At 38.3% G+C, this 20,014-nt stretch overlaps 1 protein-coding gene across 4 annotated transcripts in view; it reads right to left on the minus strand.

The window, feature by feature from the left end:
- The window catches only part of LOC101735857 (E3 ubiquitin-protein ligase UBR1), a 44,468-nt gene that overhangs the window by 11,458 nt on the left and 12,996 nt on the right, over nt 1-20,014 (minus strand). For 2 of the 4 annotated variants that reach the window (XM_038015233.2, XM_062672078.1), the window contains exons 6-19: nt 17,173-17,312; nt 16,523-16,619; nt 15,570-15,712; nt 14,213-14,305; nt 12,701-12,945; nt 12,038-12,213; nt 10,364-10,561; nt 9,613-9,799; nt 8,495-8,680; nt 7,347-7,495; nt 6,209-6,374; nt 3,734-3,848; nt 2,320-2,531; nt 1,230-1,396 (exon numbers count right to left, since the gene is read on the minus strand). In XM_038015233.2, the coding sequence (XP_037871161.1) occupies nt 1,230-1,396; nt 2,320-2,531; nt 3,734-3,848; nt 6,209-6,374; nt 7,347-7,495; nt 8,495-8,680; nt 9,613-9,799; nt 10,364-10,561; nt 12,038-12,213; nt 12,701-12,945; nt 14,213-14,305; nt 15,570-15,712; nt 16,523-16,619; nt 17,173-17,312 (2,274 nt within the window). Of the gene's footprint in view, nt 1-1,229; nt 1,397-2,319; nt 2,532-3,733; nt 3,849-6,208; nt 6,375-7,346; nt 7,496-8,494; nt 8,681-9,612; nt 9,800-10,363; nt 10,562-12,037; nt 12,214-12,700; nt 12,946-14,212; nt 14,327-15,569; nt 15,713-16,522; nt 16,620-17,172; nt 17,313-20,014 lie in introns of all 4 variants that reach the window. The other 2 variants (XM_038015230.2, XM_062672077.1) reach the window with 1 other exon arrangement.

Below are 20,014 nucleotides of genomic sequence, written 5' to 3' on the forward strand. Positions count from 1 at the left end.
GAACCAGAATTTAAATTAAGATGTATATTTTAGTGACTAACAAAATATGTGTTAAGATCTAAGTGTAGATGAATGATTTCAAATTGTTAAAATCATTTGTGGATTCATAATTCAGGCCATCAGCGCAAAAGTGGCCTAAGCTTACCATAGTTATTATGGACCAATGAGGTTTAAGTTTTCATGAATTTGAATTTGAGCAGGCAAATAAACAATACGCGCAAAAATATAATGTTTACAAAGCCATCTGTTATCTATGGGTGAAACTATGGATGTGCATCAAAGGCCGGAGGCCGGTTTTGCATCGAAATTAATTATATTTTAAATAAGCGTGATTATGAAAAATTGGGTTAGGCCACCATTACGCTGACGGCCTCAATTATTGGTATAGTGGAATACTCTTAATATAATATAAATATAAATAAATAAATATAATAAATATTTACAAACAATCACGCCACGTTAACTGGTACCGTGCTAAGTTCGTAAAGAACTCGTGTTACAGGTACCAGATAACGGAAATAAATGTCAGATTTTTATTATAAACGTACTTAAATTTAATCCATAATCCTGGAAAATACCTTTAATATTTATCACACAAATATCCTCCCTTGGCGGGATTCGAGCCCGCGACTCCCTTATGTAGTGACCATGTCACTTACCACTACACCAGACGGCCGTTAAAACATCGACGCTTGAAAGGCAAACGTGACTAAGCGACAATAACTGCTATGTACACAAATGATAGCCAATAACCATATTCGATGCGCAAAAAAAAATATTTCTAGGTCTATTAAAATCATTTCAATCCTACAGCTAAATTCGTTAAAATAGAATTTTTATCAGGTACTAGTTGACCCGGCAGACTTCGTAGTGCCTCAATGGATAAATAAAAGACCTAAGCTTTTGTGTAAAATAAACTTAAAACAAACAAAACGAATCCGTCCGGAAAATTGTTATTTTTATTTAATTCCGAGCATTTTCATATTTATCTACCTTTTAAGCCTTCTCTGGACTTCCACAAATAATTCAAGACCAAAATTAGCCAAATCGGTCCAGTCGTTTTCGAGTTTTAGCGAGACTAACGAACAGCATTTCATTTTTATATATAGAGATTTTAACTTTAAATTAGTCTACTGTAAAGTTCACGCATTGTCGCTTAGTCACGTTTGCCTTTCAAGCGTCGAATTATCCTTCCGTTCCAATGGCTGAGCGAGGGTTGTGACTCGCACCTTGTGCACTTGCGTCTCGGAGAAGGCGCGCGCCCGCAGGTCGAGGGCCCGCAGCAGCACGGTCCGCAGCACGAGCAGCGCCGCGTCGCTCTGCAGCAGGTGCGCCAGCATCGAGAACGGCGGCGACAGCTTCGGCAGCACCGGCGGCGGGCAGCACTCCGACAGGCCTGAAGCAGTGCAGTACTATCATTTATTATTTTTGTCCACAATTCAAACATGATCTAATAACTCTGAAATCAGAATTAGTCTTATAGAAATCTTCCAAATAAATAATAGTTTAAAAAAATTAATAAAATAAGCTTTTATAGAAAATCCAACTAAAAAATAGAAAATAAATTTTAATAAATTTGAATTAAAAAAATTGTGTACGAAAAATTATTTTATTGTAAAAAAAAAGCGTGGGGTGCTTTTTAACCCTTCTACTCATATCTGTTCATAAAATATTTATAACTATTGATTTAAAGCACCCCACGCTTTTTTTACAATAAAATCATTTTTTCTTACACTATTTTTAATTAAATTTTAATAAAAAAAAATCTATTTTTTAGTTGAATTTTCTATAAAGCCGTATTTTGTTAGTTTTTTTACACTATTATTCATTTTTCATTTTTTAGTTGAATTACAATTTTTTCAATTATTTTTTTTCCTTTTTTTTAAATATTGAATTGTCATCGGTCCTTAATAAGTATACCAAATTTCGAGTAAATCCGACGTTTTGAAGGGGGTCAAAATCATGTTCAAAGATTCTGTTACATACTAACATACATATGTCTGAGGCTGATAAAAGCGTATTAAAAAAAAAACACTTTTATAGTAATTCATAAGTCTCTAGACTATAATTTTTTAATCATTTTATTTATTTGGTACTGAAACACGTAATTTATGAACATCCGACCTTAGCTTTAAAGGGAAACAATCTTCCATTTATATTGTTGTTTTTTTAAGTACAAAATCGTTTGATAATTGCTATTTTCGAACAGAAGTAAACATAAAAATATAACATGCCAACTGTCTCGCGCAAACCACATTTGCCAAACTATAGTGACAGCCCCAGTGCACGTGTACAGAACAAACAACATATAGAACTGACCGGCAGCCTTCCTTCTGTTCCTTTGTTCCTCTTCGCTCCTGGACAGTTCTTCTCTTGTGTAATGATAGAAGAAAGTGTCGTATTCATCGTACAAGTGCGATTTGAGTTTGTAGAGACCGCGGTTCGTGCCGCTCGTTGGCTTCACGAAGTCCGCCACCTCGTTGATGACAGATTCGAGACCAGTTTCGTGCAGTTGATCCTCTGGTAGACACCTGTTGAGTAATAATATCCATCTTAGGATTCGCTTTCATTAAAGTTTAAATGCAAAAGCCATGAAGGTAAAAACCTACGAAACACAGTTAATACTCTCGCACGGGACCGTCCACTAGCATGATATTTATTACAAAAAAAGCCAAATCCAAAAACCTTACGTTAACCTAAGCTTTACCAGTAGCCATAATAGGTCTTAATTACTTTGAGTGGTCAATAACAATTTTTTTTTTAATAATTAAACATTTTTATTTAAGAATTATTTTAAGCATGCTGTGGTTGTTTGGAAATTCATTTAGTCTGTGGACTTTTTGGCGAGAACGCGAGGAGTGAAGTTGTGTGGTTTGTTTTATTTTGTCTATTTAGTGTTTCTTCAGGTTTAAATGTGTAATAACGGTAGTTTATTAACTATTTAATATCTGTGACAGTGCACAAATGTGGGAAAATAATACAAATCCGCTGGACGTAACTTCTCGGGATCCTCCCAAAGTTTTTTTTTATTTTATTTTATTGCTTAGATGGGTGGACGAGCTCACAGCCCACCTGGTGTTAAGTGGTTACTGGAGCCCATAGACATCTACAACGTAAATGCGCCACCCACCTTGAGATATAAGTTCTAAGGTCTCAGTACAGTTACAACGGCTACCCCACCCTTCGCACCGAAACGCATTACTGCTTCACGGCGGAAAAAGTCCATTGAAAAAATCTCAGTAAATGACCACCATTTAACTGAGATTATATTTCATCCCATATCATCTCATCTCATTTAATTTAGTTTCATCCCAGTCGATTAATGTCTCAAATTAATCATCTTCATTTCATTTCGTTTCAATCCATATTATTATTTTTCATAAAAATAAGAATATAAATTAAAATAAGACATAACCTAAAGGTCTTAGTTACCAGGTCATAAAATACCTTAAAAAAAAGATTTAGTCTGTGGCTCGTGAGTGTGCGAGTGAGACGGTTTATCGGCCGAATGCAAGAGCGTCTCTATATTATATGATTCAGCAAACAGATCAGTCGCTTCTATTCATTTCATGTACACTTCATGGCCGTATATTTTAAAGATGATCGATACACTAAGCAATTAGACATTTGTAAAGCAACAGAGCAATAATAATGAGACAATAAATTTACATTTGCAGTTGTTTTCTACTGATTCTGATTCACTATTTATTTTTATTTAAAATCCGCGCATTACCTGTTGAGTTCCGAGTGTGGCATCGGTTTAACACAGAGCATTTGTATAATCTCTTTTTTTGTTCTGTCTTCGTTGGTCACTTCCCCGACGCCGGGCACGTGGCGAGAACCGACAACTAAAACAATATAATATAATGTCAATATTTTTCACATTGCAGCTCTGCATTTCATCAGCATTTATCATGTGATTAAATTGTCGATGAGTGGCCGAGCTCATGATTACCTGGTTATTCAGGGTCCCTATAATCACTTAACAATAGATATGCCGTTATCTCAGTTAACCAATGCAATAAAAAAATCCTCACGATGGTAATCGTGAAATATATAACTGAAACTTTACCCTAAGAACTGTTTATTCTTCTTTATTCTTTATTGTACACACAGTTAATATTACAGTAATTGCGATAAGATATAAAAAAGGCGAGCTTAACTCAACAATTGAGTTTTCTACCAGCTAACCGTTCTTAACGAAGGAAAGCTTCAAGAGAGTGGGTAGAAGAATACAATCTAATCAATTTACAATCTAAACAATAACAATAATAAAAATAAAAACACTAATACATAAATATCAGACTATATATATATATATATATATATATATATATATATATATATATATATATACACACATAAATACCGTAAACATATACATACACGTACATATATAATGAAATACATAAAATAAATACATATAAGTAATACTAGTAATAATATTCTTTAGTTATTTTTAAATTTAATTTATTGAAGTAAGTCTAAGATAGAGTTCAGAGTCATCACTACAAAGGACAATGCCCATTTTCTATGGGCGTTTGGGCCCCTAAAAAAAGTTGTCGTGTCATGATGGTTTTAACTTAATTTGATAGACAAAGAAATATCGTTTCATATTTTTTTTTTTTTTTTTATTGCTTAGATGGGTGGACGAGCTCACAACCCACCTGGTGTTAAGTGGTTACTGGAGCCCATAGACATCTACAACGTAAATGCGCCACCCACCTTGAGATATAAGTTCTAAGGTCTCAGTATAGTTACAACGGCTGCCCCACCCTTCAAACCGAAACGCATTACTGCTTCACGGCAGAAATAGGCAGGGCGGTGGTACCTACCCGCGCGGACTCACAACAGGTCCTACCACCAGTAAAGGAAACGATTTTTATATTCTCACCCAGGTTTAAGAGGAATCTGTTTTTTTCTGCAGCTAAAATTAAGTTGTTAATTGCTTTCTTCGAAATCAATAATCGCTCTCATCATTATTTATAGTAATAAATAATTTAATTGTGGTTAATGTTGCTAGTAATAAGCCCTTACGTACATTTTATTATTATTATATCCTCATAATTACATTTTATTATTATTATATCCTCATAATAATAATAAAATGATATGAAAATCCGGAAGCCGGCAACGATATTGTTGTTGTTGTTTTTAAATTCGCCAATAATTAGGCAAAGACCGTAGCCTATACAGCCTAGTCTGTCGTAGTTATATTTTTTTAATGTCAATAAAAAGCCGGTGTATCTCTTATTATTGCTTTTTGGGAGTTTTGACGTCAACTCTATGAATAGCACATTGAGTGAGCGTGAATTTCCGCAGACCTTATATCTTGAAAAAAAAAAACAGTCACCGCTATGTTAGCCACAGTTTTATTCCAATTCCTCAATAATCGTGAACAGCGATTATTGACGTTTAATACACAAAACAACACCCAGTTTATATAATGTTATATATATCACAATAAACTATTAAAAAAACATTAAAATAAAACTTCAAGTGACGTTTCACTCGGGTTGCTGCCAAAACTCTCTGATCATATATAATAAGAATAGAGTAATGGTAGGCCATTGAGATTTTTACTAATGGAATCATTAATCTCTAAAAATATCAAATAATTCATGGTTTTAGTAATAATTATTATTACAATATATAAATATTGAATTGAACAAAAATAAACTAAAAAGTCTGTGAATTATAACCATTAGCTATTTTTTTAATTTGTTGTTCAAGTCACAAGCAACTCTTTCGTTTGGCAGCTTAAAGATTTACTATAAGGCTTTATGGGCTAAGCCCTTTGCCTATTGGCGAATTTAAAAACTATGACACTCAGTTTTGGGATGTTATCAAATAAGTAATTTATTTTTTTGTAAAACAATGCCAGGGTGAAAGAAATGTTGATACATAAACAAAACAACGTGAAAAAATAAGGCATAGTTTTTCAAGTACAAATAGTTTAGACATAAAGTTGGCCCACATTTGGGCATTGTCCTTTGTTGTTTTCTACTACAAACCACACACAACCCTATGCTCTATAAAGATTGTTGTCAACACAACCTTGAATGTTGTCAGTCTATTAAATTTAAGGTTGGATTCTCAGTTATGAGGTTGAGCGATCACATCATTCAAGTTGGATCCTACAACCAATCTAATTTCTGGACAGTACTATCAAAGCTACGACTAGTTTATTGTACGAAATTATACTAACTAGTAATTAGTAGCCCCAGGAACTCTTCCACCATGCTAATTGTGTGTCTCAGTGTGTCGTCCTCGATGCTTTGCTTCTCGAATTCAGGTGACGCCCAGTCCAGTAGGTTGTACTTGTTCAGTACGTGTATCATGAATTCGTTGCTTTCGATTAGAGATGCGCCAATCTAGAAACAAGTGTCGATATTTTAGAGTGATATGTATGTCGGAGACGGTCATTCGTTTGGTAGCAAAACGAAGCGTAGCACTAATTCCGAGAGATGACAACACGATCGTGATGTGATACCAACCAGCCTTCTTGAAGAGCAGTGCCTCCGTCCCAAGAACTGTCATTCGTTTTCATTAGCTAACGTCAAAAGAAGATTGCTAAATTGTTCTAAGACAGCAAACGCGTTTTGTGCACTCACTATTTCTCTTAACTCGATCACCCTAGCTATTCGCCCCTATGATGTCAGACGATGGTCTTAACAGTGCGATCGCTCTGACAAGTAATAATTCCTTACAAATTTGTTTAAGTTTAAGCAATAGAGCAGGTTTTTTTTATTGCTTAGATGTGTGGACGAGCTCACATCTCACCTGGTGTTATTAAGTGGTTACTGGAGCCCATAGACATCTACAATATAAATGCGCCACCCACCTTGAGATATAAGTTCTAAGGTCTCAGTATAGTTTTTCAGCGAGCACCGCGGTACCGTAAGTTTCGTGTAGTCGGTGTGGTGGAGCTCGATGGGGTTTAGTCGGTATTCGTTCTGGGGGGCAAGTGCTTCGCGAACCTTTTCCAAGGCGTAGTCTCCTTTGAGAAATTGGGGGAGGTGAAGGACCTCGGCCCTTCTCTTCTCCCCTTCTTCCTCTCAGGAGGCGCCGGAGTCCGACATAACCCGGTCCGTTACCCCCCTCGACCGGTATCCGTAAATGGATTCCCCAAAGTAAAAAAAATATCTCAGTATAGTTACAACAGTCGCTCCACCCTTCGAACCGAAACGCATTAATGCTTGTTATTATATCGTGGTATTGCTAATGTTAATGGTGAATAGCGACCGATTCGATAAACCATTTGCTTGTTTGCTTACACGTTATTTTTTTATGTATCACTGAATTTTATGAATAGGTAATATCTAGATGATGTATACAATACGTACTTGCAGCATGACGACGTCCCGATCTAACATCTCGGTCCGACACTTCACGTTGTGGTAGAAATACAGCTGATTGAGTAAGGCGAAGCCGTTCCTCCGCCACATGCCGGCGTGAACTTGGGCTATCATCGCCATTGTCTGCAGCACTGGCTCTGCGAACAAATCATTCATAAATTAGAAGAAGCATTTGGGATCGTGCGATGTGAATATGAGACAGCCCAAGGAATAGTTCGGTCCGCAAATTGACTCATCACTCATGTCTGTGCTTTTTTTTGTGATAATAAATAAGTATTTTTTATCACAGATACAGTATTTTGAAAAGATAACAAAACAATCCATGGCACGAGAACCATGGCATGTAGTGTATTGGTTTTACGATATATTTTTTGGGGGTCGGTTTGAATTTATAATGACACTAGCCGTACTCGCCCGCTTCGCTGCGCATTTAAAATTAACATTATTATTTATTGTAATTATTATTAGGGAGTCCAACATTCATATAAATATTAGCATATCCATTAAGTACATGTATTTTCTACATGGATATCAAGTTTCAAGTCAATCGGATGCACGATTCAGTAGTTATAACGGAACATCCGTAAAAACCACTGTAGATTTATATATATTACTAGCTGTACCCGTCCGCTTCGTTGGGCATTTAAAATTAACATTATTATTTCTCACTCCCACAAAGATTCTCATCATTAACGCCCCCACAACTGGCGTAGGGAATCCAACACTCATATAAATATTAGCCTATTCATTAAGTACATGTATTTTGTACATGGATACCAAGTTTCAAGTCAATCGGATACGTGGTTAAGTAGTTATAACGGAACATCTGTAAAAACCACTGTAGATTTATATATTAGTATAGATCAGGGGTTCTCAAACTTATTTTGTCTACTGCCCACTTTGAGAATAAATTATTTTTTAACGCCCCCATTTTTTCACCTACTTAAAAACCACTATAGCGAGAGCTCGTGTCTAAGAGTCTTTCAAGATGAAATTACAAATCACCTCCCAAGCCTCTAAACAACGCCCCCATTTTTTTCCGGGTCTCTTACCGCCCCCCTTTAGGCCTGCAGCGCCCACAAGGGGGCGTTATCGCCCACTTTGGAAAATACTGGTATATATATAAAGTCACTGACCGATGAGTTCCTCCGGCGACGATTTTTGTTTGTCCTGTCGATCGAACTCCGGGCTGTGGTAGGACAGGCCGTGGCGGTGCAGCAGCAGGTGCAGGCCCGCAATGTACCGCGACAGGGGACGATGGATCGACACCGGGTCCACGGAGACGTCGTACGGGATCACGGACGCGCTCTGGTTACCCAGCTCTGAACAAACCAAATAGCTCTATTTATACGTTTTTTTTAATGCTTTGATGTTTGGACGAGCTCACAGCCCACCTGGTGTTAAGTAGTTAATGGAGCCCATAGACAACTACAACGTAAATGCGCCACCCACCTTGAAATATAAGTTCTAAGGTTTCAAGTAATAGTTACAACGGCCGCCCCACCTTTCAAACCGAAACGCATTACTGTTTCACGGTAGAAATAGGCAGGGCGGTGGTACCTACCCGCGCGGACTCACAAGACTTCCTAACACCAGTAATTACGTAAATTATAATTGTTTTTATCCATATAATAAGTTCATATTATATATTATATTGGGATAACTATACTGGGATCTAGAACTTATATCTCAAGGTGGGTGGCGCATTTACGTTGTAGATGTCTATGGGCTCCAGTAACCACTTGAGCTCGTCCAACCATTTAAGCAACAAAAAAACTGTAATGTACAACGATGTCAGCCGGCAAACCGTTCCCGCATTAAAATAAGACATCTCGTACATCTTTTGATTTCACATTTGATATATGTACATGGATTTGTTAGCTTTTCTCATTTCATTATCTTCTGTTATTTTGTACAGTTTTCTTAAAAATTAAACCTGAATTTAACTCGCCTTTGTACAGAGGTTTTTTGTTATTATAAATAAATTTATATAGTAGATCATAAAAGTATTTGTAAACGTTTTGGTACAGATTATTCAAATTGATGTGTGTTGTCTGTGCAACTGTGCTAATGTACTCTGATGTGACTTGAGAGCAAATATAATTTCATTGTGTCCTTTATAAGAAATCTGATTAGAGTTTCATTTAAATACTGCCAATTCCAATATTTTTCTTCCGTATATATGTATATATATTAATCTAATAAAGCGTATATAATAAATACATTACATTGTGTGCAGATGACGCTAGTGTACCTTTGAGCTGTCGCGGCGCGGGCGCGGTGGCGGCGGCGTGGCGGCGCAGCGCCATGCGGTAGGCGGAGGCGGTGAGGGGCCGCTCGGCCGCGCACCACTCCAGCGACATGGTGATGGACTGCGCCAGCTTCACGTGCAAGTTGAACGCGGACTCCCACTCCGGCTCGTATTCCATGTGCTGACCCACCTGAGAACACATACACGCTTTTATTATTTTCTTTTCATTTTCGGAACATACAGTTACTGTGAAATTTCTTTGTTTTATTAATGACATATAATACAATTCGATCGTTTCCTACTTACAATGAGTTTATTGAATGTTGGAAATGTAATATTTTTGTAATTTCCAGAATTTCTAGTTCTTTAATCTCGATTAACTTCGATCCACTTAAAACTTTTGATAATAAAGTCGGTTATCATAAAAACTGTAAAAAAAAATCTAAACATATGACATATGAAAATTAGCCAAATCGGTCCAGCCGTTCTTGAGTTTTAGCGAGACTAACGAACAGCAATTCATTTTTTATATATATAGAAGATAGATAGATAGATAAGTATAAATTATACTTTGACAATCACAGGCCTAAAAGTGATACATATGTGGTTCCGCCCACCTTTCGGGTAGAGGGCCGAACCTCCTACGAGGTCCCCGCGCAAAAGGGGCGCGCGGGGACCTCGACCTATGTGAGACTCAACGATCTGCAGGTGTTGAGAGCAGATCGCGGGCCCAAGGATTTTAGGTTCCGCCCACCTGTCTAACAACCGAGTCCATCCCTTGCATCATGACGAACAGGTTGAGCAGCAACGAGAGCCCGTGCAGGAAACCCTTCCGCAGGTCGTCGTCGAAGCTCGCCGGCACGGAGCCCAGCAGGTACTTCACGTCGAACAGCACGAACTGGGCGCGCTTGTACGCCACCGACACGTGGTTGCGATCGAACTCTAGACGACCCTGTTAACAAAATATATTTATATATTTTATTGCTTAGATGAATGGACGAGCTCACAGCCCACCTGGTGTTAAGTGGTTACTGGAGCCCATAGAAATCTACGACATAAATGCGCTACCCACCTTGAGATATAAGTTCTAAGGTCTCTAGTATATGTAGTTACATTTTTCCTTCTGTAGACCGTATTCTCAAGACATTTGTTCGCTGTTAGCGAGTCAGAGTGAGTACATTAAAGATATTTTGTACGGTGAAGCTCAGGGTAAACTTAGAATACCATCATCATAATTTCATGCATGATAAGAGTCGTGCGTCAATCGATTTTTAGAGATATGCCAACGAAATATCGTATATACGTTGATATACCTTTGTATGTGTACATTGAATGATTTAGTGGTATATTAGTTAGCGCCTCTGACTGCTGAGTCCAGGGTCGTGGGTCCGATTTCCAATTCAAGCGAACAGTCTTGTGACGAACATGTTTGCTTCCGTATACTTACATGTAAAAGCACATATTAAATATGTGTATCAGCATCTTGCTGCCATAGTACAGGAAATGCTAATTTGGGTTCGAATGTGATTTTTCGCTGTTATTTATTTATTATTAATTTGTATATATCAATATAGTAGTGTAGCTTTTCCGTTTCAACGAGATTCAAATTATTAAAGATTAACCCTTTGATTGCCATAGTTCACCGGTGCTCTACATGGCGCATTGAAGCAATTTTGTATGTTGATTTCTGTTACTAAACTCCTGGATTGACTAACTTCGCCTTCTTTTATTTGTTAATGTATGTTTTAGTCTTTCAGATCTCTTAGAAAGAGATTTATTCTCAGTACCTTCGGATCCGTCTTTCCCAGAGTCTACTAGATTCTACTAGATTTTTTTTTCCTACTTAAGCTGAGAGCCTTGAGAGGCTATATCAGCGTAACCTTAACTAGTAGGTGAGCTCACGGGGCTCAAACCTGATGACATTGCTAACACGAACCCTAGCAAGAGCCGTGCTTCGCAGAATCTGCCACCGGATCGGAAACGCGACCCACTGAGAAGATCCGGCGAGAAACTCAGTGGGCTGTGTCTGTGGGTTAATTTACTCGTCGAGCCCTTCGTCACAAGCGACGGGTTCGACGAGAACGATGACCGGTGCTTGAGGTACCTAAAAGCACCGCTAGTGGATCAGGAGGATCCGAAATGACGTGTTTGGGGCGACGTCGACTGCTTTCCATTATGTCCGCAGGTTTAGGAATGTAGTTACCGGCGGCCACGATGAGAGGGTTCTCGTGTCGTGCCGCTATTATCGAAGTGGACTAGATTCTATTCCGGCGCCTTAGTAATAGAAATCGATATAATTATTTCAGTGCGCCGCGTAGGGCACCGATGACCTAAATGGCAATTGAAGGGTTTAAATAAAGATTAAATATTCCGAAATCGAATTTAAAAAAAAAAACAGATTTATTAAGAAATGACTTGTGTCGCTCACATTATTGCAGCGTCGGTTACACTCGCTCACAAAAGTGTTGAGCACGACGAAGAGCGCGTCGTGCTTCGCGATGAGCAGGTGCGCCAGCGTCGGCGTCGTGTACAGCTGCACCGACAGCGACGATATCGAGAACGAGTGGTCGTGGTCGTCTCGTATGAAGTCCTTCAGTATTGAGCCTGGAATTATTATTGGCGATAATGTTTTATATACTATGTTTTAATATTGCGTTACGTTTAAATACAAAATAATTATTAAAAAAAGCTGTTTTGAAGCTTTTTAACCCTTTCGCTACGGCAGGACTGGCTGGAAAATGTTTCGCAAGAAAAGGAGCTCAGTGCTCAAAGTCTTAACCCAAAGACACAGCCCACTGAGTTTCTCGCCGGATCTTCTCAGTGGGTCGCGTTTCCGATCCGGTGGCAGATTCTGCGAAGCACTGCTCTTGCTAAGATCAGTGTTAGCACCACTCCGGCTAGAGCCCCTTGAGCTCACCTACATGTCAGGGCGAAGCTGATATAGCCTCTCAAGGCTATCAGCATAGGTAGGGGGGAAAAAAAGCTGAAAGTGCGCACAACACTCATCGCATATAGACTGCGTTTTGTGGCCTGCGATAGTAGCTAAGGCGTAAATTCTTATGAAGGACCAATTATTACTTAAATAACTGACCATAATTTTTGGTGAATAATATAGCCATGGTTCTCTTCGTAGAATAGTCCATGAGCGTGGTGGCGATGAGCAGCCGATGCCAGGCGGTCCTGGCGGCCTTCCACATGCGGAAGTCGTTCTGCATGACGCCGACGGCCACCCCGCCGCCCCCCACCGCCGTGCTCGAGCCCCACATGTCCTCGCCCAGCGCCACGTGGGACACGGCCATGCGCAGACTCTGCTCTTGGCTTACGAAGTTCTGAAGCCTTCAATTTATATTATTGATGTAAAAAAGTGGGAGACGTATTAGAACTATGGGGTATTTATGGAGTTGAGTTTTTTTTTTTTAAACGTATTGTATAGTGAATAGTTTCTGGGAAAACAGCATTAGCTTTACGAATACATGTTCTGAAACCTTCAATTTATATTATTGACTAGCGACCCGTCCTCGCTTCGCTTCGGAAACTGTAATTTATTATTGATTTCTCCACTATTTAATGGATGTTATTATACATATAAACCTTCCTCTTCAATCACTCTCTATCTATTAAAAAAACTGCATCAAAATCCGATGCGTAGTTTTAAAGATTTAAGCATACGTAGGGACAGATATAGGGACCGAGAAAGCGACTTTGTTTTATACTATGTAGTGATGTAAAAAAGTGGGAGACATTAGAACTATGCGGTATTTGTGGAGATGAGTAAAATTTTTTTTAAAACTTATTTTATAGTGAATATTTTCTGGGAAAAAAGCATTAGCCTTATGAATACGTCGTGGTAAACAAGAGACGATAAAATAATTTTAATAAGGCATTATAATCAGCGCCATTAGGTTGGAGGCGCGAGAGTGACGTCTGAACTATAATAAAATAGTGGTCATTCTTTCAATCCTGGATGAAAGATTGCTTCGAGGTAACAATAGGCATTACGGTCTCATCTACACACTTATATCCAGAGAAGCGAGGGTTGTCTCGAAGCTGCAGATATGTCGTCTTCTCGCATTAAAATTGTATAATCTCAAAATTTACTAATTTTACAGGAGAGTGTTTTAGAGATTTAACATGTTTTAACATTTTTATATCATCTTTTTAACATTATTTTTTTACTTTTTACCAGTTACATTATCTGTCTTTTAAAGTAACATAAAATTATGTATTAATTTTGTTAATAGTAGTCAAAACTAAGGTAAACTAAAAAAGAAAAAAAATTAAAACGAAACTACGCTCTTTTTACAGTACTTATGAAAAAAATACTGGCGTAACCAAATGTTTACGCATTTTTTTTATTGCCCTTATAGGCAGACGAGCATACGGCCCACCTGATGGTGAGTAGTTACCGTCCGCCTTGGACTACAGCAATGCCAGGGGCAGAGCCAAACCGCTGCCTACCGCAAATTTACCGAAAATTACAAAACTACCGCATATTAACTCAATTTCGAATATTTTTGGAAATTGTACACTTTTAAGGCGAAAAGGCGATGTTTGTCAATGTGCACTAACTAGAGATATAAAGAGTGATGTGCTGTGTACTGACCAGGTGAGCAGCTTCATGGCGAAGGTCTGGTGCGCGATGACGTGCGCGTGCATGACCAGCACCTTCAGCGTGGAGCTCTGGCGCGCCGTGAACCTTTCGAACATCGCCGTGCAGCTGAGTGCAACATCCACACGTCACCCCACCACCCACGCGCACTACCCTAACCGCCCACCGACCTTGAGGCTCACCACTAATCTATCACTCATGAATACTCATGAGCACTTCTTAAAAGATTTTTAAATATGGTGGTGGGGATGATTGTCAAATAACAAAAAAATGTGGGAGGAAAAGGAACGAGCTAGGGGTAATAGATAGCTCAAATGCTTTATTTGAGATTGAGAGCTTAATTGAGATTTGACTTTATGACTTCAAAGTGTATAGTGGCTTTCACGTCTATGGGATCCGGGATCCGGTTCAACTGCCACTAAGTTGTGAGCTTATTATCCAACTAGCGGCGCGCCCCGGCTTCGCTTGGGAAGTAGCGCACGCGATGTAAAGAATTTTAGGTAATTTTTTTTTACATTGGGTTACATTTTATTGGAGTTTCAGTAAGGATCCCTAATTTTTTTGAAAATATAACAAATATAGCCTGTCATTCGGGAATAGTGTAGCTTCCAAACAGTGAAAGAATTTTTCAAATCGGTTTAGTAGTTTCGGAGCCTATTCAATACAAACAAACAAACAAATCTTTCCTCTTTATAATATTAGTATAGATTATATTGAAGCAAAAAAGTTTGTTTCTTTTTATGAAACTTTTTAAAATTTAAAAATGAGTTTCACTATAGCGTCTCATTTCTACCCAACTATACAGAGGACAACGACGCATTATTTTGTCAGTTTGTGAGTCTGTTAATTGTTTCCTTGATAGCTCTGAAACTACTCTGAAATCTGGTTTTGGTACTTAAGACGTCACACAATACTACGTCACAGCGCTCTAACTTCTATCTGCTGACTTAATAGTTGTATGTAAAGTGGCGCTTTTTGTTCATATAGTTTTGTATTACAAAACTAAATAATTTTTTTTTTATAAGGAACGCAACATTTACGAAATAAATAAATAAAAAATAAAAAAATGACAACTTGGGACGAGACTGCTAAGGATGTCTAAAATAGATATTTAAACCCGATTTTCGGCCGTTCCGATTTCTGATCGGAGCCCAGAATTCCCGATCGTACGTACATACATGCGGTTGTACGCTATTTTTTATAGTTTAGAAACACACATATTACTCTTTATTATTATTGGCAAATATTTATATTTATATAAAATTTATGGTATTTTTTTTGCTGACCTTGCATTAAAATAAATATGACTTTATGAACTCGTCATGTGGTTATACGATTAGCTAGTACTTACATCTCGATGTCCGTTTTGAGTTTGTCGCAGACCTGGAACGAGTTGCACTTGATGAGCGCCCGACCCTCGCGGTCGATGAGGCTCACCAGCTCCACGGAGTCGCGGTGGTTGCACTTCGTCACGCGTATCAACGTTGTTATCACCTATTTTATTGTTAAAAATGAATGGAAGTCGAATGTACGATATTCGCTCGGTTTCTAGTGGGCTAAACCATGTTTAGTTGACGATGTAATCTATGCTACGTACTCTACATGTTATTTAAATGTGAAGTATATACCGGTAACAAAATGTTGGCCATAAGTGAGAACTGCTTAAATTTTCTAAAATTTTGCGACACACACACATAGCTTTTTTAGAAAATATAAATAAAATGACCTCCTATATAATTTAATTACTTTCTTAAGACTGTTCTATTGAATTAATTACCTTTGGTATTTAAAAAAAAACAAAATTTGTGCAATTCACACGTGGTAGAAGTGAAACCTTCCAAAATTAAAATACAATTATCCTAAACGTCTTAAGTATATGTAAAATTTTGTCATTAGTAAATAATTGTAAGGTAGCGCCCTCTGTGAATTGATATTTTAATTTCACGTATAATCCTAAATTAAAATTCACTACAAGAGCTTTCATACACACGTTAGTATTAAAAAAATCTCACAGATGGCGCTGTATTAAATAGTATGTATATTTCTGTCTCATTCTTTGCTGGCTTCATCCTACACATTTTTGTATTTGTGTCTCTTATATGTCGTTTTTTCCGTTGCATCCGGTTTGAAATCACAACGATTCTAAAGAAGTTTTCACTTCAACACATTTAACGCTGCAATTATTTGAAACCGTAGTGTCTCATGCTGTAGGTTATCTACTTAAAAAAAAACTGTCACTTGCCAAAAGCTCTCTTTAACACAGAGCAACAGTTCAGTTCATAGTTATTAATTTTCAAACGGTACCTGCTCGAAGGTGTGAGTTTCGTCGTTGTAGAGCACCGTGCAGTAACAATCCGGCTGGTCCAGTATCTGCAGGATGTCGCGCTCCGTGTCTTTCAATCTGTAAAATGTACGCGAGACAACACGTGAGTGAGAGAGAACTTAGCCAAACTAATAATAATAATAACGAGGAACAAATCACGCACGATCGTCCGGCCCCAAGTTACATAATTACATGCGTTTAAATAAATAATAAACATCCAAACAGTAAATAAAGCTGTTCATCACACAAATGTTTAACCGATGTGGGAATCGAACCCACGACCCTCGGTGCAACAGTCAGGCGCGCTGACCACTGCACCACCGAGTCAGTCGAAAAAGGAAGATAACTCTTGCGGATCGCGACCCGCGACTACTGTTTGTAGTTTACATGTTTAATACGCGAATAATTGCTTTTTCGGGTTCAATTTTTATTACACGATATTAATTACTACATTGCTTGAACATCAGGTAATTGCGTATTTCATTGAAAAAATTTGATACGCGCTCGAAGGATTTGAACTCTGTCAGTCGCATCCCTCGATACAAGTACACCGGACGTCTTATCCTTTAGGCCACGACTACTTATAAAGTATACCACACACACATGCAGTTAGGTGTGGATCGGAACGTACCTGAGATCGTTCGGCAAGCATGGAGCGTGATCGTGTGTAAGCAGCCTTAGACAATAAGTCAAACAAGCTGATGCTACGATCTTCATTCTTCTTATAACATCCTCGCTTATGCCTGCCTCGGGCGGTTGATCGCTTGGAGCCTTAAAAACAAAATCAAATAACTTAGTATGATCATTAAGTGTGGAAGAAATAGTGCTAATGTAAGTTAGTGTGTCGAGTCTCTATGGGCTGTTTCCCGTTGAGCGGTACTGAATGCGCATCAGAGACAGTTAGGGATCAACTACCCATCATCAGGGATTGGGGGGGGGAGGGGGTTAACTCTTGGCTTATTCTATCAACCAATACAACACATACACTGTAGGGGAAAGCATTGTCACTTTATCATCACTCCACATACCCAAAATTAAGGTATCCTGAATGCGTTGCCTTGTAGTCCCAAGGCAAGGGCTGAAGTCTCTTAAAGAAATTATGCCCACTATAAACAATAAGATAGCATTCTCCGTTGCTTGGAAAAACAGCTGTTTTTTTACAAAATTTAATATTGTGCCTTCGCTGTAACATTATAATTCTGAAGCCCATACAAAACCTATATTTCTACTCTTCATCTTAATTCCCAAATAATATTGACACTGCTCTCCATTATTTATTGCTCTTGTACAATAAAGACGATAACATACATATAACTAGTCAGGTCATAAGTATTGTCACACAGTCAAAACTTTTCTTTTAGAATGCTGGCCACAAAAAAGATTATTGAATTAGAAATTTCGAACTGTTCATGACAATAAAAATGTATACTTTTAGAATTTTACTCATTTTTAAATATGGAGTGGACGCTTAAAGAAGACCGTGTTGCAGTTATTGCGTTGCATCGTTGCGGTTACGCGCCAATTAAAATTTTTAACATACTGAAAATTTTGAATATAACCAAAAGATTCGTTTATCGTACCATCAAACGATACAATGAAGACTCTAGTGTAGATGACAGGTCAAGAAGTGGTCGACCTCGGTCTGTTAGGACTCCAGCAGTGATAAAAGCTGTGAAGGCGCGAATTCAAAGAAATCCCAAACGTAAGCAGAAACTGTTGGCCCTTCAGATGGGGTTAAGCAGAACCACGGTGAAAAGGGTGTTAAATGAAGACTTAGGGCTTCGGGCATATCGAAGAAAAACAGGACATCGTTTGAATGCTCGTCTAATGGACCTGAGACTGAAGAGATGCCGCGCTTTGTTGAAGCGGTACGCGGGAAAAAAATATCGGGAAATTCTTTTTTCGGATGAAAAAATTTTCACCGTAGAAGAGAGCTACAACAAAATGATAAGGTGTACGCACACAGTAGTGAAAAAGCGAGCAACCGTATTCCGCGTGTCCAACGAGGTCATTTTCCATCCTCGCTCATGGTATGGTTGGGAGTTTCTTATTGGGGCTTAACAGAGGTACATTTTTGTGAGAAAGGTGTAAAAACGAATGCAGTTGTGTATCAAAATACAGTCCTGACGAACCTTGTGGAACCTGTTTCTCATACCATGTTCAATAACGGGCACTGGGTATTCCAACAAGATTCGGCGCCAGCTCATAGAGCTAAGAGCACACAAGACTGGCTGGCGGCGCGTGAAATCGACTTCATCCGGCACGAAGACTGGCCCTCCTCCAGTCCAGATTTGAATCCGTTAGATTACAAGATATGGCAACACTTGGAGGAAGAGGCGTGCTCAGACTTTTTGGCGGGAACGCGAGGAGTGAAGTTGTGTGATTTGTTTTATTTTGTCTATTTAGTATTTCTTCAGGTTTAAATGTGTAATAACGGTGGTTTATTAACTGTTTAATATCTGTGAAAGTGCACAAATGTGGGAAAATGAAACAAAGCTGCTGGACGTAACTTCTCGGGTTCGTCCAAAAAGTCCACTGAAAAAATCTCAGTAAATGACCACCATTTTACTGCGATTATATTTCATCCCATATCATCTCATTTCATTAAATTTCATGCCAGTTGATTAATGTTTCAAATTAATCATCTTCATTTCATTTCACTCCATATTATCATTTTTCATAAAATTAAGAATATAAAGTAAAATAAGACATGACTTAAAGGTCTCAATTACCAGGTCATAAAATCTCTTAAAAAAAAAAAAAAAGAGGCGTGCTCAAAGCCTCATCCCAATTTAGAGTCACTCAAGACATCCTTGATTAAGGCAGCCGCCGATGTTGACATGGACCTCGTTCGTGCTGCGATAGACGACTGGCCACGCAGATTGAAGAATTCGAAATCACGGAGGTCATTTTGAATAAACTTTAGTGTCATAAGAATCTATGTTTTGTTAAGTTCATTTTGGTATATGAATGGTTACATAATGAATAAACTTGTTTCAATTATTTTACATTAAACATGTGACAGAATTTATGACCTGACTAGGTATATATACTATAAGCCCCAATCATTTTTTCTGTTTGACCATCAATCAAGCAAGCTATACCGAATAGGCAAACTGCATGCGATTGATAAAATATAACCGTGACACGAAATTCAGTAACCAAGGCCATAGTGAAAGCTTGCGTTATCTGCACATTTTTATTACTATTCGGTTTTCATTTTAAATTTCTTGTTCAATTGAAGGCCATCACAAAACAATGCACATAACTTTAACCCAAATACAATTGACATTTTTTTTATTATGCACATAGTTCAGCAGCATCAGACAAGATGTGAATACGGTACTTCGCGGTAGGCAGCGGCTTGGCTCTGCCCCTGGCATTGCTGAAGTCCATGGGCGACGGTAACCACTCACCATCAGGTGGGCCGTATGCTCGTCTGCCTACAAAGGCAATAAAAAATAAATAAAAAA

The sequence above is a fragment of the Bombyx mori genome, chromosome 14, assembly GCF_030269925.1.
Source record: "Bombyx mori chromosome 14, ASM3026992v2".
NCBI lineage: Eukaryota > Metazoa > Arthropoda > Insecta > Lepidoptera > Bombycidae > Bombyx > Bombyx mori.